This window comes from Fusarium keratoplasticum, chromosome 9, assembly GCF_025433545.1.
Source record: "Fusarium keratoplasticum isolate Fu6.1 chromosome 9, whole genome shotgun sequence".
Taxonomy (NCBI): domain Eukaryota; kingdom Fungi; phylum Ascomycota; class Sordariomycetes; order Hypocreales; family Nectriaceae; genus Fusarium; species Fusarium keratoplasticum.
The window spans coordinates 2,927,993-2,950,362 of NC_070537.1; the positions used below are offsets into that span (position 1 = coordinate 2,927,993).

The window sequence follows — 22,370 nt, forward strand, 5'->3', positions numbered from 1 at the left end:
CATGCGGCTCAAACCTCACTGCTGCGCTTCTACTTGCAGAATCCCGAGACAATTACTTCTTCTCCTGAGCTGGGACGTCATCAACGGCGCCGTGACATATGCCTCCAACCTCCGTGGGCTGCTCACAAACGGCATCAGCCGTCAAGGGATCCTGGCTAGTGGCGCGGAATTGCGAGATATTGGACCCGCTTCTCAGTGGACTAAACCCATCTAGGAATGTCGGCGCCGACGTCAAACGCCGTTCTCCAAGAGGCAAACTTCTGCTTAGCCTTAAAGAACGCCGCTCCTACTCCGGACACCGCTCACTTCCCTCCCGTCTTTGATGCAGACGAAGCTGAATTCACGCGCAGATGCCGCGGAAGCTACATGATGCCCGAAACTCCGCCCGGATCCGAGACGAGATTGCGCGGGCCCAAGAGGTCCAAGGCCTGCGACCAATGCAAGATGAGGAAGATCCGCTGCTCCGGTACGTACCTTGTGAGATCTGATGGCAGGTACTAAGATCTTTTGAAGGATATCCTCCCCCTTGCGGCAGTTGCATGGTGAGTAGTGGCCGCCCTTGGCGTATGCACAGCGCTGACACGCACAGGAACGAGGGGCCACCTGTCACTTTGGCAGAAGAAAGGTTCCATTGAGAAAGAATGGTGAGTCGAAGAAGTATTCTTTCTGACATTTTATTGACATTATTTCAGTCAACAAGGCTTTGTTGAGCAACCCAGTGGTTCCAAGTGAAACGGTCTTGGCCAAACTTGAAGGCTCGTCGACGGCAATAGAGGTGAGCAGCTCTACACACCTAACCACGCTGATACTAATGGATTAGGAAACACATCATGCCCTTCACGTTCCGGAGAAAAAGGTCGCCCTACAAGTTGCGCAGGGAGACCTTTTCATCGACCGTGTACTCTTTGGGGCACCTCCAGGTAACAACCAAAGTCAAGAGCAATGCTTTACTCTCAAGGTAAGAAACTCACTGCAACTGCGAGCTGTCTTACCATTTGATATCACACCCTTCTCTGCGATGCTCAGCACCAGTCATGCGCTAAAACCACCAGGGCAACGGCCTCTTTAGTAGGTTAAGACATCGATCGACATGGGCCGTTTTTGACAAGAAGCCCATAGGTGGCACGTACAGACTCACCTTCTTCTCCGACAGCAGGCTCGAGTCTCTCTCGACAAAGCTGCGAAACAACAAGGTCAACGATCTTGTTCGGAGGATTTCAACCATCCTGAAGAATCGAGTGAGATCGCCCGATACAGAGTCCGCCATGTCGAGCACGCCAGAGAGTGGCCAGGTAGACAATGCATCAGCGGCCAGACACATCGCAGGTAAGTTTCATGCCATTTTGATGCGCAATTCTCATTTTTTCCAGCATATTACGAGAGAGTTCATCCTCTCTTTCCACATCTGGATCGCGCGTCCTTCGAGTCAAAGATCTCTTCTCCAAATCTACCCACCATCCTCGCCGAAGAACCCGCTTTCTCAGCACTTTACCACTTAGTTCTTGCACTAGGTTGCTTGCACAGCGGCGGTGGTAGCTTTGAGCCTGGAAAGGGCAAGGCCTGGAAGCTCTTCTCAGTCGCCCTACCTCTTATCCCTGACTTGGAAAAGTCCAATGACCCGCTGGTGGCCCTCCAGGCCATCACTACTGCAGCCGTCTATGCCTTGGGCATCTCCTGTCTCTCTATTGAGCAGAGAATCATGACCCAAGCTGGTCGAATGGCTCAAGATCTTGGACCAGCCATCGCCAAAGGCCCCTCTGCCAAAGCTTTTCATCGAATATTCTGGGTTCTGTATTCCATCGAAAAGATGTCCAGCTTCCACTTTGGCCGCAGCTCAGTAAGTAGTCCGCCAGCTTGAATGTTGCATTAATAACATTGCAGACCTTGGTCGATGCCGAGATAATCACGCCCATGCCGCATATCCCGGAATCCATGTTTGGGTCGTTCAACTGGGTCCTCACATTTGCTCGACATTCCCGGCTGCTTTCGCGAGCCATGACTAGTCTGTTCTGCGCAGGGATTTGTCAAAAAGGAATAGACTACTACACGACTACCATTAGCCAACTCTTCGAAGATCTCGAGCAGTGGCGACTCTCCATCCCTGAAGGACTCCGTCCGGGGCCTTCTTGTCAACCTCACTTGTTTCGTCGACCGGTCACAGGCCCATCTGCGATTTGGATTAACTACCTCTATTACAGTTTCAAGCTGATTCTATTGCGATGCTATCTTCAAGTTAATGGGGAACGCGATCCAAGCGAATCAAACAAGAATCTCTCAAGAGAGCATCTCATTGCTGTGTCTAGATCCATCCTAGAGATCATCACCTACGTCGATGTGGAACCTTCCACTCCATTGTGGTCTGTAATAACATAGATGATTACGAACTCTACTAACTTGACATAGGATTCTGGCCGGGATCCCGATCTGTGCTCTTTTCGTCCTCTTTGACCAAGTCATCAACGACCCGACGCATCCTGACACAAGGAGTAACCTTGCACTTCTCGACATTGCAGGAGGGCACTTTAGCCGAATCGAATTTGCCAGCGAAGGGTCTCTTCCTGGATCTCTCATTGCCGAGTTTGCCTACATCGCAAGAGAATACGTCAACGAGACAACATCACAAGGTCTTGACCTGGGGGGTTCGCTTCATCACCAGCGATCGCACGGTGATGGCATGTCTTCGTTGGAAATGCCAGAAGTCCCGGGATCAGCAGATCGTTCTATGAGCAAGCTGGATAAAGGGCCCGATGTAATTTTAGTAAGTTACAAACTTCACTCGCTCACTGTTATGCTAATTGTTGATTAGCCCCCCACGACTCTGGAGGCAAGTCAGGACATTGCCTCCATGAGCTCGGCTCTGTATTTTACTCCTCAAGATTCATGGATGGGGGGAAGTGATCTTCTGCTGGGTATAGATGTGATGGATATTTTCAACAACTTGAGTTAACATGGCGTTGTTTGGCTGGGATAGAATTGTGTTATTAGATATTAGACGGGCGTATTATAGAACGGACAAGGGAAAGCAAACGACTGCTTATTCTGTAACATATAGTAACTTTGATCTTCATTCCATTTACCGCCCATCCAGTCCCGCTTATCAAAATCCATGGACATTCGAAACTTGCACTCTTGTCGTCTAGCAATCCACATTTATCTCTATCCTTCGTTCCGTCCAGATATTTTATCAAACTCCGTTTCGATCAGAAACCTCGTGTCGCAACCACTTCCTCCAGGATGCATCCTTGAGAATACTTCTCACTCTTGCCTCGAGCCATTCCGTGTTACCCCAGAATCCCCATGACGCCTGGAAGCGACACCAATCAACAAGCGCTGCCTCCCAGTGTTTGACAAAGACCTCCCAATCGTAGTTGAAGGGTTCCTTTTCCGGAGATCGCCGACTGAGCAAGGTTTTGCGATACAATTGTAGCAGGGCCTCCTCCCCTTGATCCATCGGTAGTTCGTCTGGGATCGCGTCATGTTCAGTGAGCATGTTGAGAGGAACAGAGCATGTGAACAGCTTGGCCAGATCACAAACACCTAGACCAAGTCCCGCATACTGAAAGTCGAAGAAGCACACCTCGTCTCCTGATTCGGTGGTGAAGAGGTTTTCAGACTTGACGTCGCCATGGATGAACGTCTCAAAAGGTCGACTACGCGGCGTGAGGAATTCGGCCACCGCCTCGGCAGTAGATAAAGCAGAGCCTTCAAAAGGAGCGCAGAAAGCTTCGGTCCATTCCGAATAGGTATCCTCAGCCAGAGAGGTATACTCGCTTCGCCGGGTTGCCAGATAGGTGTAACCTCCATTCAACCACAACTTATCGCCACCCTTTTGCGATTCTCTTCGCTTCGATTCTTCCAGTGGCGGTAGGAGAAAATCGTCCAGGTTCGCGGGCAAGGAGTTCCAGGAGCTGCTGTGGAACTTTGCGAGCCACTCAAGCGCAGATTGGACTTGGCGGGGACTGAGAACGGATCTCTTTTCGCCTGCAACAGGAAACTTGATGCGCAAGTCGGTGAGCACAGTTGCAGTAAGTCCTTGTAGTTTGCTTCCCTCGGCATTGGGACGTCTGCTCGAGGTCAAGCAATGTGCTACTGCAATGTCATCCTCGAGACGAGGCGTGATTTCCTCGTAAAAGAACTGTTCAACGTCATAGCTCAGGACTTTTCGAAGATGGCCCTCGTCCTTTTTACCGGGAGGAGGAGATATGAGTTTCAGGATCAGACGGAAACTGTTGCCATTGGTTGAATCGTTATAAAGGCGGCGCACGGAAGCGGCAATCGTCTCGTTTGCGGCCTTGACCGTGATGGCGCAGATGTGGCCATAGCCAGCCCACAATGTCTGGATTTCACGGCATGAAGTAACTTCGAGACCGAGCGGAGTGAGAAGAGTTTCGGCAACATGCCTTGACTCAACTTTGGGTGCCATTGTTCGGGACGGTGAAGGTTACAGCGGGAAACTAAAAGCCGGAGCCGGGACCGGGACCGTACGGAGGCGGAGTTGGAGGCGGGCCGGAAAATCATCTCGGGGGGTGACAAAAAGTAGCTGACTCAGCACGCTTATCGAAAAGATAAAGGGGGTGTTCCATCACGTGATTGGTACAATTTGCTGTTTCATGCCAAGCCTCATCCCGTGAGCGCCCAAGGACCTCCAAGTAAGTACCCTAAGGGGGGTGAGACCAATCAAATCACTTAATAGAGACAGTACATCATCCTCACCTCAACTCGGCCTAAGTACTGAGATCATAAGGGCGTAGCAGCTAGACCTCCTACGTCACCCACTAATTGTTAACGGAATAACACTGGGGCGAGGTACGGCTTGGAGGTCCTGGGGCACTCATGGGATTAACCCGCCACACTCAACTCAATCACAACCTCCCAGGTGTCACCACACGCCGAAACTCTTGCTGGTGTTGGGCAAAAAGATTATCTCTATGACTGAAGTTCCCTCCACAGAAACGAAAATGTCTGCATCGGCCAGCCCAAGTCCGGCGGAAACCACAGTGACCGCACCCATCACCTTCAAACAGAGAGGGCGACGGGCAAAGGAGAGCTTCAGGAAACGGCCGGCGAGCTCAACAATAGCGCCAGCGCGTGACAATCCAGATGGTTCCTCGTCTTCAAGCGACGAGCATGACACGTTAGAAGGACCCCGGATCAAGCGCGGTAAGAAGGGCATCGTTTCGACCTCAACAAATGTCAAGACCACCCCGAGTGAAGGTCACGGGCCTACAGCCTTCCGAGCAAACCGTGACATCCCACTATCAGACACAAACGATGCAACGAAGCGAAAAGACTGGTATGACCAGCCCACGGCAAAGGGTCCAGCTCGTGCCGCATCCAACGTGCGCATCACCACAACCACCGACTTTGCTCGCGATGTGTGCAAAGACTACGCGAAAACGGGCTGGTGTGGCTTTGGAGATTCTTGCGTGTTCCTTCATGATCGAAGCGACACGCAACAAGGCTGGCAGCTTGACAGGGAGTGGGAGGTGCACAACAAAAAGAAGCTCCCTAGCAACACCAACAAGGGTGAGGATAACGGGAATGCAGACGACGACACGACACTGGATAAAATTCCCCTTTCCTGTCCCATCTGCGAGGGGCCTTACAAGCGCCCTATCGTAACCCAGTGTGGCCACTACTTTTGCGAAGCTTGTGCGCTTCAGAGATACAGAAAGGATCCAACCTGCAGGAGCTGTGGAGTCGCAACCATGGGTGTATTTAATGCAGCATCCAAATTGGAACGGCTGATGCGCCGGAAGAGGGAACGCGAGGAGGAAGCAACGGACAGGAGCTAGATGTCACAACAGAGACAAAGGAGTTGGCCGACAGGCGAAGTAATTCAGAAAAGGGGGTCGGTGTATGGGTAGGTCTAAGGCATGAAGAGAGCAAATAGCGAGAAGCTGTTGAACTGCCGTTGGTAGGACCCCTGTTGAAAGAGATGAAGCCCGATGAACTACATATCCGAGCAAATCACAGGCATCATTGAGGTCCCTTTCCTGCTATTGCGGGCAATTTGGACGGAGAATGGAGCCCGATGCATTTCTCTCCACTTGACGCCTGTCACGTCTATTATGCCTCGTCAACCATGATGAGTCAAGGTTTCACTGAGAGTCACTGGCACGATAAAGCTACTCTTTGGCATGCAAGGTAGTAAAAGAAGACACACTCGGTAGGTATGACTTATTTCTCTCCTATCTAAGGTTGTCTTCCTCGAAGCTGTACCGAGGGCAAGACAGTAGTTCAGAAGTAATTTTCGGGTTAAATCTCATTTTCACGGAATCAACTATCGCATAAGATGGTGTTTTCATCGACCTTGGCGCTGCTCCTGATGGTTACTGATTTTAGTCTAGGGTAGGGGCCGCCTATCAGCAATTTTGAAAAGCCTCACTAGTTACGATGTAACGGACCCTGCAGCGCGAAAAACGGGGAGATGGGACCACACTCTAAGATGCTCTCGATTTCATGGGTAGATTGGTGTGGCCTTTCCGGGTAATTTTTCACACCATGTTCATCTGTATCTATCCACATAGCATCATGATAGAGTTTCGCAAAAGACGAAGAATATGCCTTGAAGCAGCAAGAGTGGATACTTTAAGCGATATCAAGGGGAGTCGGGAATCGGCGTTTAATTGTTTCGAATTGCCCTTGGCGGAGTGGAATTCCCCATCCCGCAGGTCTTTGACCAGGACCCATGGAAGAAGCATTATGTTCTGCGGGAGGGAGCTGGGCTTCAGCCACAATCTCAGTCCGAGCCAGTGGAGTTTTTGCTTCCATGAGTATTATGATTGGCTGGATCAAGGCCAAGATCTGATCCTCTGAGAGACGTGGCACATTTATCCAAGGTGGCTGTGCAAATCTCGCTTGCCCTTGATCCGCTGGCTCGGGGCATATTTTGCTCATTTTCTGTTGTCCCGTGGGGTCCCACTACCGGTAAATGTCGCTGCCAGCACCTTGGTGGAACGAGGCCTGTGTTTTTAGGTCCCCGAGAGACAAGCTTTGAACCCTGGCATTTTACAGTTGCGCGCATTAAGCTCGTTACAGAGACGAAAAGGCTTGGCAGAACTTGGCTCCCGGCCAAGCTTAGGGACTGAACCATTGTGGCTATACCGGTAGGGCCGACGTCAGAAGATGTCATGGCTCCAAGACTGGCATCAGGGTGTGCGGATCTGACATGCTCGTTTTCGTCAAGTGTAAGCATGGGGTAGCGTTTGTACGTCACGACAGGCCATTGTTGCAATGATCAGCTTGTTCAACAGTACTTATTGCATATTATTGGCTGGGAAACACGGTTCAGCTTTCAGGTCGGTGACAAAGATCCCCTCTGCCACTGAATCCTTCGCACTAACGGGACTTTAGCCCCTGTCACGGAGCGGGACGTGGACGAATTTACCGTCAACTGTCATTGGACTTGGCGCACTGAATATCCATGAACAGTAACCGTAGGCCCAGCTAAATTCTGACGTGGTGCCACGCTATCTGCGGTAAGCACGGTGCCATGTGTGCAAGAGGTAAACAAGCATAAATCTGCCAATGTCTCAGGGGCTGGGTGATTCGCCGTCCACCAGACACCCCTGTAAGGCTGACTCCGTGGCTGGTCCAGCCCTGCAGGGAAGAAGCAATCTGCCTACGCTGATGAGGAAATTTTACAAATACCCAGCTGCTCCCGGCCTCTAGCTTCTCTCCAGGCTTGACAACCTCATCAACACCATCCGCAGCCATGCAATCAACACTACTCTGGGGCCTCCTTGCCTCGTCGCCTCTCCTGGCTGACGCGCTTGGCCGCTCGACGACAAAAACAGCCACCAAGACGGTGTTTCTGCCTCCCCGTCAGACTGGCACCGTTAAAAACATCTACGCATCCATCATCACCGAGGAGGAATCCAAGACCGAGTACCTCCTCGCCTGCCAAACCAATTTTAAGTCGCCATACACTTGCGGAGGCGAATTTACGGGCATCACTGTCACATACGAAAAGTCCATGGTGGACGTCTCATTCAATACGACCACTTACGACTGCGAATTGGGATCTGCGGCTGTCTGTGCGACAAAGACGCAATCCTCAGGTGACGGAGCGACCACTACCCTGGCTCCCAGCGAGAGCTCCGCTTGGATGACGCCTATTACGGTTCTCGAAGTCCAGAAGAAGAAGACGATCAAGAAGAAGTCGACCGCTACTGCTGCGCCGACAGCGGGATCTAGTTCCAAGCACTGCAAGCGCAAGGTTCACGGAAGCTCTGGCGGAGATTCGAGCTCGGGAGGCTCTAGCGGAAGCAGCGGTAGCTCCAGCGGCAGCTCTGGCGGCAGCGACTCGGATGCAAGCGACGGCACGAGCTCCGGCACCAAGACAGGCAGCGGTTCCAGTACCAGCGACGACGATGATACCACCACCAGCCAAAGCAGTAAGAGCAAGAACAAGAACGACGACGATGGCTGCTCGGGTGCCTCTAAGCTTACTGGAACCTGGGGTCTCTTGGGTCTGGCGCTGAGTGGCTACATGGTTGCCAACTTGTAGGAGGTAGAACGGGCGTAAAGCGATGTGATTTCGTTGTCCATATTTAGCATTCAGCGACTAGATTTTCCCCCAGCGGCATATGACTGTAATTTAATTTGTCTTCTCCACAGTTTACTGTTATCCTATTGATTTTTGTATTGCGAGTGAGGGAACTCGAAAAGCCATCTGATCCAGAGAGATAACATTGGAAAACGTCCTTACACAAGCTGCACACCTGGTCACATGGTAAGATATGTAGGTTTGAGTCCTGTACAATATTGTGCTGGGTCTATACATGGTCTATGGTCTATAGTCTATCCAGGTATTCCTGCCAACCTCCCACTCTATGACCACCCAATTCTAAACAGTTCATATCCGCTTTCATCTCCACGCCCTACGCCGCTACGTTTATCCAACCTCTCGCGCTCCAGAATCTCAAGTCTACGCCCTGACTTGCCTCGAGGTCGGTCTGATGCCGTAAAGGCGGCCTCAACTGTGTTTAAGATGCCGGCAAACTTGCCCTCGGAGCGGATCGTGATTAGCATCCAGAATGTTCCGTCATCCGAGAGGAGTTGGGTTGCGCAGTGACACAGCAAGCGTGCGTGCTCGGGGGCATAAACTACGTCGGTTGCCAAGAGCATCGTGGCTGGCACATCGAATGGATGTTCATGTGAAGGACTGGCCCAGTCGAGAGGGAAGGTGCTGATCGAGGAAGGACCATCTTTGGGGTAGTTGAGTGCAATATTTGATTGCAGGTTGTCAAGGACGGCAGGGTGATAGTCGGTGGCGATTATCTTTGAGTCTCTCACGCCCAGGGATGGGAGCAGCTTTCCGAGGGCAAGGCTCACAAGTCCTGTACCAGCCCCAAGCTCGATAATGCGTGTATCTGACGTCGAAGGAATATCTTGAAGCCCAAACCGTGCTGGTGAGGTGCACATGATTTCGGAGAAAACTATAGACGCTCCCCAGCTCTGCAGTCCGACGTCTTGGTAGTCCGTATCAGTCGTGCCCGCAAGTTCGTCGTTCAGTCGCACTTTGATTTTTCCCTTGGCCTGTCCTGGGATATGTGTATCGAAAGAAAAGTTTCTCGTAAATGATGTGTCTTGTTCATCTTCGTCCACGGCCGGCGTGAATAGAGACTCAAAGATATACGCGGCCTGGTCGACAGCCCGTTGGCTTGATTCTTCAGAAGTGAAGATGGAAAGGGTCTCGGCACGCGAGATGAAGCCCGTTAACCAGCGCTCCACGAACGATCTCTCAAATGCATCCGCGCGGAGAGTGGTGATAGTCTGCTTGGAGTCATTTGCGTCTTCGTCTTCGTTGCCAGATGTGTAACCGGAATCCACGTCGAGTTGAGTGACGTCGTGCTTTGCCTGTGAGCTGAGTTCCTGAGAAAAGGGAAACGACAAGGGACAATAGATGGCAGCCAACTGGTGCAGGGCGTTAAAGACATTTGTCTCGGAGAGCTTAGTCAAGGTGAACAGGGGTGGCAAGCTGCTCGAAGGCGGCTGCAGGGCGCTAGAAGAGCTCATCTTGTCGATTAACTTCAGAGATGTCTTTGTATTGGATCCGAGATGGCAATTCCGAGCAGAAAAAGGTCGAGAAATTTTGTGTAGGTCTAGAAAGTGGGTGAGATGCGGGCGCGCTACCTTAAATAGGTCTAAGCCCGGTGCCCTAAATTGAAGCTATCATGAAAATTTTCTGGCCAAGTTGCTGATTAGAGACTGACTCGATGGGTCCGTCTTGGTCCCACGTGCTCCACCGTTAGGCTAAAAGGCTTTGATTCTGGAGCGTTTCATTATTTGTTTCTCTTTGGCGGTTCTGAATTTTGCTCAAGGTTGTGCATCGGGTTGCATTGTTGTGTGAGGTTAAGACTCACACAGAAGTTGCAACTACTTCAATCCCAGAGAACAGTTGGAATAGCCGGTTGAGGCGAGCGAATCTGTTCTGTTTGATTAGTTGCAAACTTAAGATTATGATTTTAGCACGATTTTGTTACTGCCGTGCTATTCTCCAGCTTTGTGTGCCTGTTATGATTGGCTTCTCGTCTGGAGATACTACTAGTCGGCCATAGTAGGAAGTGAGAAAGGTGCATGGACACAATTGCTTGAACCATGAAACTAGATAATAATACTTGACTTCTGTTATGTCGCATCCATGTCCTCTTAATTGTGTCGTTTCTACGCACAATGCGTTGTTATTAACGTGAGCCATCTTGTTGGAACGGATCGAACAGTTCCTCCGCATTCCGGAATCGCCCTTCACTAGTCTCGGGTCAAGGATCTACCACAAACCATGACTGAGCAATCTTACAAACAATGCCGGGCCTAGTCACAGCATGAGCGAATTACAGCGGCCAACCTCAACCTTACCAGGGGCCTCGTACCATTCATCCACGTGTTCATGCCATCATGAGGCTCTTTTAAGATAACCATAACTCTATCGATCGCGCTACGGAAGCGATCCGCCGCCCACGCCACAAAATACGAACCTAGCTCGGTCAGATGCCGTTATTCCCTGGACCAGAAGGTCCTTGAAAAGGGAAACTAGAGTGCCAAGCATTAGGCATAGACCAGTCAAGGCAATAGTTCGCAATCAATCTTCTTGTCGGATCCAGCGGACTGGGTCCTCGCGTGCAGAAAGGATCCATTTCTCATGGCGCAAAATGGATTCTCGATGGCGTTATCGCGACATGGGCCCATCCTTCCGCCCGTCATTCCCGACGTATTCTTCCCAATCTGGCGAAATCTCAATCAAGCTTATTTTCAAGCGTTTCATTAAGCCTAGATAGCGTTCATGTCGTCATTTTCGCGATGCTCTGTTGGTCGAAAGGTGCAGCGGTTCCCATGTATCCGGCTCGTTATGTAGCTGTCATGAGTGAGAGCAGTGTCGTATCCATCAGACCATGGTTCTTGGCATGGAATCCTATAAGAATGGGGTTTCATCACCTTGTTTGAATCTGTACTCTTATCTCATGTTCCATCGCCATCATGGGTAACGAAACGCAGACACAGACCAAAGTCGAGAGGGTGCTGAACGGCAAGACGGTGACTGAAAAGTATGCCGACGTGACCCTGCGCTTGATCGAGGAGCATGGTGACCATGTTGCTCCTCTCACTCCCGAACATGCCGCCAAAGTCAAGAGGAAGCTTTACCTGCGACTTATGGGGCTGCTGTCGATGATCAACATTATGCTATTTGTCCGTTTTATACCCCAGATGACCGACATGGCCACTGACAAATGGTGCAGATTGACAAGTCCACCCTGGGATATGCAGCAATCCTTGGTCTTTTCGAAGAGACGGGCATCTCTCAGGCTCAATATAACAACCTGAACACCATGTTCTACGTTGGTAGGTTGAATACCCTGCCGAAAAAGACCACGTCTAACGCTACTAGGGTACCTCGCCTTCCTGTGGCCAGGCCATTACCTCATGCAACGGCTCCCCTTCGGCAAGTTCGTGGCTGGTATCATCTTTTCATGGGCCGTCGTCATCTTCCTTCACTGTGTAGCAACTCGATATGCAGGACTCATCGTGCTCCGTCTGGCCTTGGGAGCTGCTGAAGGAGTGGTTGTCCCCGCTATCGAAATAACTATTGGCATGTTCTTCAACCGCCAAGAACAATCTTTCTTGCAGCCCGTGCTTTGGATCACATGCCAAGGCGCCCCCATTGTGGCTGGTTTCGTCGCATATGGCCTCCTTTGGAGCAGCGGGCCTGTTCTCCCTTGGAAGCTACTCCATGTGGTCACCGGTGGTATTACTCTACTGCTTTCCATTTGGGTCTGGTTTGACTATCCCAACAACCCTGCTGAGGCTAGGTTCTTGACACTCGAGGAAAAAGTGCACGTGGTCAGACGCGTCCACGAGTCTCAGCAAAGTTCGATCGAACAGAAGCAGTTCAAGCGCTCGCAGTTTATCGAAACCATGAAAGACCCAGTATCTTGGTTGTTTGCGCTCCAGGCATTCACCCTGATGTACTGCAACAACCTCACCTATGGCCAGAAGAATCTGCTCGTTACGTCCCTTGGAGTCACTCCTCTCGAGTCTACCCTGGTTGCGGTTGCAGGTGGCGGCTTTGGTATTCTCAACTGCGTCGTCGCAGCGTTTGCACTAAGACGCTTCCCTGGCAACTTTGCACTGCACTGCACTCTCTGGTGCTTGCCAGCTATTGCTGGTGGTATTGGAATGGTTACTGTACCCTGGGATCGAACCATTTCCTTGCTCGCCTGTATGTTCCTGGCGGCTCATACATATGGTGTTGCATACATCATCGCTTTGGGATGGACAAACTCTTCTGCCGCCGGATATACAAAGAAACTGACCAGAAACGTCATGTTCATGATCGGATATAGCGCTGGAAATCTCGTGTCCCCCCAGATCTGGGTCCCTTCAGCCAGACCCAGGTACTACGGAGCTTGGGCCTCCATGATTGTCGTCAGTTGGTTTGGGACGCCTGTCATTCTGTGGGTCATCCACTTCATCCTGGCCCGCAGAAACAAGGTCAGGAAAGAAAGGCTAGCCGAGCTCAGCGACCAGGATGGCAGTGGCTATGTCGAGCAGCTGGATGAGAATGGGCAGATGGTCAAGGTCAAGGTTGAGGTTGCAATGCTGGACTTGACTGACATGGAGAATGAGAACTTTATCTATCCGCTGTGAGAGAAGCTTAGCGGGAGAGGCAGAGCTTGATCTCATACAGCCTAATGATGAAGTAGATCATTCGAGAAATGTTCGAATAACCATCCCCAACCTTAATGCGACATCCCTGGTGAACGCGGTGACCCATGGCAATGGTGGCGGTACCCTTGATCAGGGGTTAAGCTAAATGTAGTACAGATGTCTGACCAGTCTTGTGAGAATCGGAATTAGCCTTGCCGATTGAGCTTGGCAGAAACACCAGGCGGCTTAGATGTGGTGACACAGGAGGACAAGGTACGCGCACTCTCACCGGAAAAAGGGCTTGGCCTTTCAAACAAGGTATTTGGTCCGTGTTTCATGTTCCTGTGCCACGTGAAACATGATAACGGGACGAAATTTTAAGGGGAAACTGTGGGGGAGACTAAGAAGCCTATTTACTTGGCGAGGTCAATTTTCCTCCAATACCTGCCATTACCATAAAGCCGAAGATATTATAAGACCTGCTGCGATGTCAGCCTTGGATAGGTCAAAGCATCTTCATTCATTGTGTTTCGCTCTTTAGTCTACATTCGTTTGTCTCTTTGTTCAGTATCCTCGATAATTCAGCACTTGGGCAGGCCTCAGTGCATTTGGTAATACCCTTTGGCTTTATTCTTGACCATTTCTATCCTTTCAAAATGCTCGCCCAAGTCGCCTCTGTCTTTCTCGCCGCTGCCTCTGTGGCAACTGCTCAGTCTGTCGTTGGAACTGCCTATGGATTTGCAAGCGGTGTCACTGGCGGTGGCGCTGCTGCAGCCGCTACCCCTTCCTCTGCTGAGCAGCTCGCCGAGTGGCTCTCGGACGATACCGAGAGAGTGATTGTTATTGACAAGGAGTACGACTTTACTGGAACTACTGCGACTGGCGCGGGATGTGATCGCATCAGCTGCAGCTCCTCCAACGGTGGCCAGCTTTACCTTGGAGATCTCTCTTGTGGAGGCTCAGATAACACTGCTGTCAGCTCCATCAGCTACGATACCGCCGGTACCAGCGCTCTGCCCGTCGGAAGCAACAAGAGCATCATCGGTACCAACGGCAAGGGTGTTCTCAAGGGCAAGGGTCTGTCGCTCCAGAAGGGCGCCAGCAACGTCATCATCCAGGGTATTGAATTCACCGACATCAACCCCGGAATTGTCTGGGGTGGCGATGCTCTCGACCTTCAGGGTGGAAACGATGGTGTCTGGGTCGACCACTGCAAGTTCTCTCTCGTCGGCCGCATGTTTGTCGTCTCTCACTACGATGGATCCCGCCTCACGCTCTCCAACAACGAATTTGACGGTGTCACCACTACTTCTGCTTCTTGCAACGGTAACCACTACTGGACCATGATGTTCATTGGTGAGGGAGACCAGGTTACCTTGGACAAGAACTACTTCCACGATGTCTCCGGACGTGCTCCCAAGCTTGGCGCTGATGGCGTTACCTGCACGTTCCAGGCCTCCAACAACTTGTTCAGCAACATGAAGGGACACGCCTTTGACGGTTACAACGGTGCCACTGCTCTCATCGAGGGTAACGCATTCGAGTCTGTCAACACCCCCATCACTGAGAGTGGCGCCTCTGTGTCGACTTTCTTCAATGTCCCTGACGAGTCGGCTGCCAGCTCCTGCGAGTCATCTCTCGGCAGAGCTTGTGCCATCAACAGTGTCGACTCGAGCAGCGGTGACTGGCCATCTCTCTCTGGCTCCGGCGCCTTGTCGACCTGGTCCAACCTGAAGGAGTACCTTGTCGAGCCTGTTGCTGCTTCTGAGGTTTCGAGCCTTGTCAAGGGCGGAGCTGGCCCTGCTAACCTCGGAGCCGCCTCTAGCACTGACAAGACTGAGTCCGACGCGACCGAACCATCGACTGTTGAGAGCAGCCCCGCCGTGGAGGAGGCAGAGAAGACTGAAGACGCCCCTGCTGCTGCCGCCACTTCTGAAGCAGCTGCACCTGTTGAAACCGCACCTGCTGAGACTGCTCCTGCTGAGGCCGCCCCTGTCGAGAGCGCTCCCGCTGAGACTGGCTCTGACAGCGCCGGCTCCGACTCTGGCAGTGAGGTTGCGCAATGGGGACAGTGTGGCGGACTCCACTTCACTGGCCCTACCAAGTGCGCGCCTGGAACCTCATGCGTCGCCCACAACGACTATTACTCGCAGTGCGTTAGCTCCGCCACCAGGCGTATGAAGAGGGCTCTCCGTGCCAAGTACTAGACGGACGATCTGGTCACCTCTTTGAGGGTATCCTATGATGCCATTCCCCCCACATCTCCGGATGCATTTTTGTCAGTATAGTTTAATACTTAGGTTCAAGAACCGTATATAGTTGTACAAAAGGCCAATATTTCGCACCCATATGGACACTTAGTCAGGTGAATGTTTGTTTCCTGCCGCATCTATTTCCTGCCGCATCTAGTTTCCCTGATTTCAAGACAATTTGCCAAGGCTCAGCTCTCTGGCGCTCGAAGACAGATGGTAGCTAAAATAAATGGGGTTGAGGTCTTGACGGGACATCCAAGTGCCGAGGAAACTTGACGTGCCCAGCAGGTATTTGGTGGGGTCTCGAGATCGGCCATCCCCGTCAATTGGTCCTTAAGTGACGGGGATGGGCGATTTGGAGGCCCCAGCAAGTATGCAATTACAGTAGGAGCCTCATTGCCAGCAACGGCGAGGCGAGGTCTCTTGCCGAATGTCTGATAAGCAATTGATCACTGCCAAGCCAAGGAAGCAAGGAGCTGTGTCTTGATAGGATCATAACGCTGTCTCCCCGCTTAACAGACTGATAATGCGGCCGCTAACACCAGTAGCCTCTCCTCCAGCTCGCTCGGTTCTCCACATTGACAATGACCTGTTATCCTTGGAGGGCGCACTTCTCAGAATTGACAAGCGGGGTAAACTTAGCCCGCATGCTGTATATAAGCGTGCTAACTGCAACAGAAGAACAGATCTGGTTGTCCATCATCAACACACATCACAATGTCTTCCACAACACTGACAACCACCAAAGTTGCCCCCAGCGGCACCATTAGCATTCAGCCCCAAGAAGCTTCACACACAGCTCACGGCAATGAACTCAAGGACAAGACACCACTTCAAGCAATGTCGCATGGCGATGTTGTCTTGAAAGGAATCCCAACACATCCAGACTTTTCATCACACCGGAAATGGCAGCTGGAGCATATGGCTGCCGCCTTTCGTCACTGGCATCGAGAGGGCTACGTTGAAGGGATGAGTGGCCACATTTCTGTTCGTGACCCCGAGTTTCCCAATGCCTTCTGGACGAACCCTCTGGGTCGTCATTTCGGACTTCTTAAGGTCAGCGACATGATTCTTGTCAACCTTGACGGCGAAGTCATCGGCGGAAACCGATCTCGACCTCCAAACACAGCTGGCTTCCTCATCCATGCGTCAGTTCACAAGGCTCGACCTGACACACACGCCATCTGCCACTCTCACAGCATCCATGGAAAGGCGTGGTCCGTCTTCGGTCGTCGGCTCGAGATGCTGACACAGGACGCCTGCAAGTTCCGAGGAGATGCCCACAGCGTTTACAATAGCTACGGAGGAGTGGTACTGGGGAGCGAAGAGGGTGATCGCATCGCTGCGGCTTTGGGCCCACGAGGCAAGGGTTGCATCCTACGAAACCACGGCATCCTCACCGTTGGACAGACTGTGGATGAGGCTGCTTGGTTGTATACCTCGATGGAAAACACATGCCGCGTGCAGCTTCTTGCTGAGGCTGCTGCTGCGAATGGTGTCCCCAAAGTTCTCATCACGGATGAGGAAGCCAACTTCAACTTTGACGTTGAGAGCGACCCGGAGATCTGTTACTGCGAGTTTCAAGTGTACTATGATTTGGAAGATGAACTGTCGAACGGAGACTTTAAGAACTAGGCTGTCATTTATGTCCAGTAAGGACGATTCTGTCTTGGTGCCAAATGGGGATACCACGAAGATTGAGCTTCTAACGGGCTATTGTTATGCAAAAAGGAATCAGTATAATACACATGGCAAAGTCTATTCCTGCAAAATGTTCCAACACCAAGTGTCAGAAGAAAAGAGTCCAAGAATACCCACGCTTCTCGTCTTGGTTTATGTGTCCAATCCATGCTCCCCATGTAGAAATTCTTGCCATTCATAATCACCTAAGCATCGGGGCCTGGATTTCCAAGTATCTATCGGCTCAGTTATCTCATCAAGGGCGGGGCTTCAACTATATTAAAAAACACAATGTCAACACATAATAGCATCATATCCAAATGCTGACTCAGTGGGCTAGTGAAATACAGCGTGCTCGAGGGCTGAAAAAGCCCACGCATTGCTAGACTGCCACGGATAGGTACCCTCCAGTTATAATAATGTTGTTTTGGTGGTAGTTACTGGTTATTGGGAAGGAATAGTACTTGATAAACACGCAATATGTAAAAATAAGCGTACATATGATGAAAAGAATGAATTAAAAATAAGGTAAGAATGCTTACTACGGTTGGTCAAAAGACGGGGCTCTCATGCCCATGGCATTGAACTCTTCAACACTGATCAGGATGCGAAGTGTATCTCACCTGTTAGGATCGGCAGCCTGTCCCTAGATCCGTTTGATTAGCTGCTACGCCATAGTTTTACAGATACTCGAATTTTGTGTCCAAGGTGTCGGTCTGGTTAGCGTTGACGTCGTCAAGATTTCTCCCAGACCAGCCACAGTCCCAGAATGTGATCAATGCCCACATCTTGTAGAAGCTGTGAACATAGCCAAACAGAATCTGGAAGATGACCAATGGAATATCATATGGGTGCCTGTAGAAATGCGGGAGGATCTTGATCACCTTTGTCCATGCAATCCAGACAGAAAGCAGGGCAATTTGATAAGGCTGCACGTTCTCAATGCTGATTACCGAAAAGATCAGTGCCGCATCCCAGAGGAGGGCAAAGTTGACTAAGGCTGCCCAGTATACCATGAATGCGCTCCACGCATATGAAATAAGAAAGTTAGGATTCCTAAGCATCACTGGATTGCTTCGGAATGTGGTTCTTGCCCATCGCAAAAGCTGGTCTCCAAACTTGGGCCACTCACCGAGGGTTGTCTCGATAGTCGCGTCTTCGGTATCTTGGAAGAAAATTCGCCAACCCTTCTTCATGGCCGCTCGGGTCAGGAAGTTGTCGTCGTCGGGCCCAAGCCCTGTGCCTCCTAGGAGTCCAAAGAAGAACTTTTCACTGCACAACTGCTCCATTAGGTTGGGGTTGGTATCTTGGAGAAATTCCGTCCTGTATACAGCTGTTCTTCCCGAGATGACAAACAATCCGCCGTCAATACCGCTGGAAGCGCGTAGTTCCCAGTTGTGCCGTTGGAGATAGTTACAGGCGATGAAGTTGATGAGGGAAGACCAACCCCAATTTCCCGGTGTAGTTCGGCGAACACGCTTCTTGGTGGCCACCATACCAACCGAGCCATCATTAAAGGGTGCAAGAACTGACGGAAGGAATTCTTCCGGCCAGAACACATGGTCATCAGCCAGAACTGTGACGGCAGTCCTGATTTTGGGCACGGCATGGGCGACCTGGCGACGCTTACTGGCTTCGGGGAGTGCTGCGAGGTAAGCTCCCTTGTAATTGACTTCGTTGCTTAGACTCTCGACAACCGCTTTACACTGTTCACGGAGCTGAGCTCCAACTGTGACGATCAGAATCGAGGCGGGCCGGTTAGCCATGATACTAAGGACACATTCTCGAAAGTCTGGACCCTGAGGGTCGACAGTAGGGAGAATAACAGTGACGTCCTCCTGTTTAAAGGCTGGGTCGGGCACTATCTCTGAAGGTCTGTAGATCCATGAGCCAAGAATATGACCAACAAGACGAGCGTACCGAAGAATGAAGAGAGTGAAGAACATCTTGGTCCATAGGTCATTGATGAACAACCAGGTGCAAGTCAGTGAGGGTGCTAATAGAACAAGCAAGAGGATAAACGGGAGGCAGCGGGAAAAGAAGCTTCTCTTCTTGGCCGGAGGCGGGGGCAGAGGCGGAGCCATTGTGAGAGATTTAGGCGAGTGTTGAGTTGTCGATATAGTCTGTTAGATGGGCTTGTTTCGAGATGATGAAAAAACGTTCTTGGAGGAAACTTGAGACACATATTTTATATAAGTCGTTATAGGAATGCAATTTCTGCTTGTGTACTGTTGTTCGACACCTGTCTTCTGAAGTTATCAACTGATCACATGGACATGTCTATCCTTGGGATGTTCGAGCGCGTTGGTTGGTGAAGATGAGTGTTTATGTGGACAAAAATGGCCAGAACAAAGGGGTGTTTTCCTTTGGCGACTATTGAGGGCTTGTTGTACATCTCTAATTGCTTTGTTCTTTCGAGTCTACCGTATGGCACTACTCTGCACAGACCGGGCCCTTTGTTCCGAGCAGTTGGCTGGGTTTCGTTTCATCAAATCTACAGGAGTTGCTGTGGATTGTGACGTGTAGGTCAATTCAGTACCTCTATTAACAATCGAGAGAGGGAGCTGTAGTCTATGAAAATTACGAGTTCGGATAGAAGTAGAAGAAAATCTGATAACTGTCTACGGGAAAAGAAATCACATTTTGCTTGCATGCGGCGTGAGGGGCGGGGAGAGTGCACTTCTCGGGTCAATTCGATATTTCTATAGCCCGCAATGCGAATATCTCTAAGACGGTGGGTTCGACCTTTGAGGGCATTGGTTTGTAACCCTGCTATGTGCCAATAATGGTGGTCTTTGTATTTGTGGTAGAGCAGATGTCCTCCTTCACAGGGGTGGCAGAATCATCAACAAAATCTTGACAATAATATTGGCAATAAAATTGATGTCTCATGTTTTCTTAGTATTTTACAGAGCTGGACCAGCATTAAGCCTATGTGGAAGAGCTTGGGTGCTGATCTCATGCAGACACAGTCTTGGCTACCACTCTATGCCCCTCTCACAACTATTTCACGCTCAGATACACATGTACATTACACCGGGCAATACCAAAAGGGGCAAGATTGAAAGGAAAGCCAAAATAGAAAGGTATCCTGGAGAAGGCTACTAATCTACGACACGCATAGCCATACTATGTGTGGGGAATGAATATAACGGAGATGATCAACATGCTTTAAGCCAGCTCAAAATATCTGGTTAATCCTTGATGCTACAAAGCACCTAGGGCGCACCAACTATTCTAAAGTAAAAAATCAAGCAGTCTGAGTAGACGAGGTAAGATCACACACTTCGCCAACCTCTCCGTCTGACACTCCTGGCTTGACTAGTGCTTACTACCTTGCATAGCTCGTCTCACTCCTTGCAATCAACGTATCAACCGAGCAAATTGATCATTGCTGTGGATCCAATCAATATGGATCAAGGCTTGCGTGCCGTTAGGCGATGCGACTTAGTACGCTCCAAGTTAGACCCTAGACAGTGGCTGAGAGCCCGAGACGCGAAACTCACCGGCCCGGAGACAAGCGTAGGAATTGAAATGGCGGGAAATTAATAGAGAGCGGTCCCTATCTCGCGCATCGTCTTTTGATCTCCGCTCTTTCTGACCTCCACGATAATTACCCAATTGTCACAGTTCGACTCCAAACTGCGTCGTTACTATGGCTCGACGCAAAGTGCTTATGCTCACAAATTGTGAGCTTGGGCAGGCAAATATTTTTATTGCCACGTCTCACGCTTTGCTGGAGCGAGATCCGAACGTTGAGCTTCACATCGCATCATTCCCGCAGCTCGAAAAGACACTGAACCTGGCGTTGGCGAAGGATGGAAAACAATCCCCCATTAGCTTCCACTCGTTTCCTGGCCGCACCATGTTCGAGTGTCTGAACAGCAGTCAAGACCCTTCGAACCACATGTTCTCGGTGTCTTTACTAAAGCCAGGGTTATGGAGTGCGCCCCAAGCGATACGGTTCATCACGACCTGGGCTTTTCTGTGCTGGACGCCTGAGGAGTTTACAGCCATCTTCAACAATATTTGCACCCTGATTGAGACCTTGGAGCCAGATATCGTTCTCGTCGACCCCATCTTCTCACCGGGTATCACAGCGGGGAAGCACATGAAAAGTCGCGTCTCAAAAGCGTTTACCTTCGCCATCTTCTCTCCCAACTCCATGAAGGACTACGTTCACCACCTAGAGCCTCGTGGTGCCCCGTTCTGGAAATGGGCTGTTGTAGGATCTGGAATTCCCATGCCTGTCCCATGGTTCTATGTCCCTCTCAACATCTATCTTCTCTTTCGCTTGATCGTAATCATGGCGGGGGACAATCACAAACCCACAATGACAGCCAAGGTCAGAGAGCTTACTGATATTCCGCAACTCGAGCTCGTTGAGAATTTGTCGATGCTTCATACCGGTCTCGACGGCATTGATCGGGTTCTCATTAGCGGCCGTCCCGAGATCGATTTTCCCTGCCTGGATCTGGTGGGCCCTCCAAAGGCGTATATGGACAAGATTTTTGGATGTGGACCTATTCTTCGACCGCTGGAGAATATTGATGGCGATCTGGCGGCTTGGCTGAGTCGAGGTCTTGTTATTTACATCAACCTCGGCACTCACTGTCTGACATCCGAAACTGAGGCTGTGGAAATGGCGCGTTCGCTCAAGAACCTCATCGACACAGCATCTTCGAAGCAGAAACGGCCTGGGCTCCAAGTTCTGTGGAAACTCAAGAAGGATTTGGAGCGCAGCGGGGACTTTGATGTTGGGCCTGGCTCGGCAGTTCATACAGTGCTGAGCAACGAGATAGACAAGGACCGAGTCCGGATCGTGAACTGGGTTGCTTCTGAGCCGAGCTCGATTCTTGAGACTGGAAACGTGGTGTGTGCAGTCAGTCACGGCGGTGCTAATTCTTATAACGAAGCTGTTTGGTAAGTCTCCATTCTCACGAGTGAGTGCGTATACTGATTTGTTTAGTTCTGGTGTTCCTCAAGTTGTTCTTCCTTGTTGGTTCGACTGCTATGACTTTGCTTCCAAGGCTGAGCTCTTAGGCATTGGAAGATGGGGAAGTAAGAAGGGATGTCCGAGATGGATCGAGTCAGAGCTCACAGAAGCACTCATCGATGTGGCTCTGGACAACAATGCCGAGTATACAGCCAAGTCAAGGTCACTAGCAGAGCTTTGTGGACGAAACGGAGGTGGAAGGGCTACAGCTGCGGACGAGATTTTGCGACTAATAGATGACCAAGTTGGCCGCAACTAGGCTTGTTGTATTTTCGGCTTCAATGCAGTCTATC

General features: G+C 50.7%; 10 protein-coding genes across 10 annotated transcripts; 7 read left to right on the forward strand and 3 right to left on the reverse strand.

Annotated features, from left to right (window-relative positions):
• Positions 1-216: 216 nt before the first annotated feature.
• Positions 217-2,947, forward strand: NCS57_01181900 (Zn(2)-C6 fungal-type domain-containing protein; the record flags this gene model as incomplete). Its single annotated transcript, XM_053061516.1, has 10 exons — positions 217-466; positions 514-542; positions 590-644; positions 693-775; positions 821-958; positions 1,053-1,326; positions 1,371-1,837; positions 1,882-2,357; positions 2,404-2,758; positions 2,807-2,947. 10 exons carry the CDS (start codon positions 217-219, stop codon positions 2,945-2,947), a joined length of 2,268 nt encoding a protein of 755 aa, XP_052909902.1.
• A 237-nt stretch (positions 2,948-3,184) lies between these two features.
• On the reverse strand, positions 3,185-4,438 carry NCS57_01182000 (uncharacterized protein; the record flags this gene model as incomplete). The annotated part of the gene is made up of 1 exon (XM_053061517.1): positions 3,185-4,438. Exon 1 carries the CDS (start codon positions 4,421-4,423, stop codon positions 3,185-3,187), a length of 1,239 nt encoding a protein of 412 aa, XP_052909903.1. The 5' UTR covers positions 4,424-4,438.
• Positions 4,439-4,958: 520 nt separating this feature from the next.
• Positions 4,959-5,795, forward strand: NCS57_01182100 (Pre-mRNA-splicing factor CWC24; the record flags this gene model as incomplete). Its single annotated transcript, XM_053061518.1, has 1 exon — positions 4,959-5,795. The coding sequence occupies one exon, from the start codon at positions 4,959-4,961 to the stop codon at positions 5,793-5,795; it is 837 nt and encodes a 278-aa protein (XP_052909904.1).
• Positions 5,796-7,717: 1,922 nt separating this feature from the next.
• NCS57_01182200 (uncharacterized protein) lies at positions 7,718-8,512 on the forward strand (the record flags this gene model as incomplete). Its single annotated transcript, XM_053061519.1, has 1 exon — positions 7,718-8,512. The coding sequence occupies one exon, from the start codon at positions 7,718-7,720 to the stop codon at positions 8,510-8,512; it is 795 nt and encodes a 264-aa protein (XP_052909905.1).
• A 323-nt stretch (positions 8,513-8,835) lies between these two features.
• Positions 8,836-10,023, reverse strand: NCS57_01182300 (uncharacterized protein; the record flags this gene model as incomplete). The annotated part of the gene is made up of 1 exon (XM_053061520.1): positions 8,836-10,023. One exon carries the CDS (start codon positions 10,021-10,023, stop codon positions 8,836-8,838), a length of 1,188 nt encoding a protein of 395 aa, XP_052909906.1.
• Positions 10,024-11,481: 1,458 nt separating this feature from the next.
• Positions 11,482-13,149, forward strand: NCS57_01182400 (uncharacterized protein; the record flags this gene model as incomplete). Its single annotated transcript, XM_053061521.1, has 3 exons — positions 11,482-11,691; positions 11,742-11,844; positions 11,891-13,149. The coding sequence occupies 3 exons, from the start codon at positions 11,482-11,484 to the stop codon at positions 13,147-13,149; spliced, it is 1,572 nt and encodes a 523-aa protein (XP_052909907.1).
• A 656-nt stretch (positions 13,150-13,805) lies between these two features.
• On the forward strand, positions 13,806-15,356 carry NCS57_01182500 (CBM1 domain-containing protein; the record flags this gene model as incomplete). The annotated part of the gene is made up of 1 exon (XM_053061522.1): positions 13,806-15,356. The coding sequence occupies one exon, from the start codon at positions 13,806-13,808 to the stop codon at positions 15,354-15,356; it is 1,551 nt and encodes a 516-aa protein (XP_052909908.1).
• A 762-nt stretch (positions 15,357-16,118) lies between these two features.
• Positions 16,119-17,036, forward strand: NCS57_01182600 (Aldolase-II domain-containing protein; the record flags this gene model as incomplete). Its single annotated transcript, XM_053061523.1, has 1 exon — positions 16,119-17,036. The coding sequence occupies one exon, from the start codon at positions 16,119-16,121 to the stop codon at positions 17,034-17,036; it is 918 nt and encodes a 305-aa protein (XP_052909909.1).
• A 725-nt stretch (positions 17,037-17,761) lies between these two features.
• On the reverse strand, positions 17,762-19,165 carry NCS57_01182700 (uncharacterized protein; the record flags this gene model as incomplete). The annotated part of the gene is made up of 1 exon (XM_053061524.1): positions 17,762-19,165. The coding sequence occupies one exon, from the start codon at positions 19,163-19,165 to the stop codon at positions 17,762-17,764; it is 1,404 nt and encodes a 467-aa protein (XP_052909910.1).
• Positions 19,166-20,736: 1,571 nt separating this feature from the next.
• NCS57_01182800 (uncharacterized protein) lies at positions 20,737-22,336 on the forward strand (the record flags this gene model as incomplete). Its single annotated transcript, XM_053061525.1, has 2 exons — positions 20,737-22,004; positions 22,051-22,336. 2 exons carry the CDS (start codon positions 20,737-20,739, stop codon positions 22,334-22,336), a joined length of 1,554 nt encoding a protein of 517 aa, XP_052909911.1.
• Between the last annotated feature and the right edge of the window lie 34 nt (positions 22,337-22,370).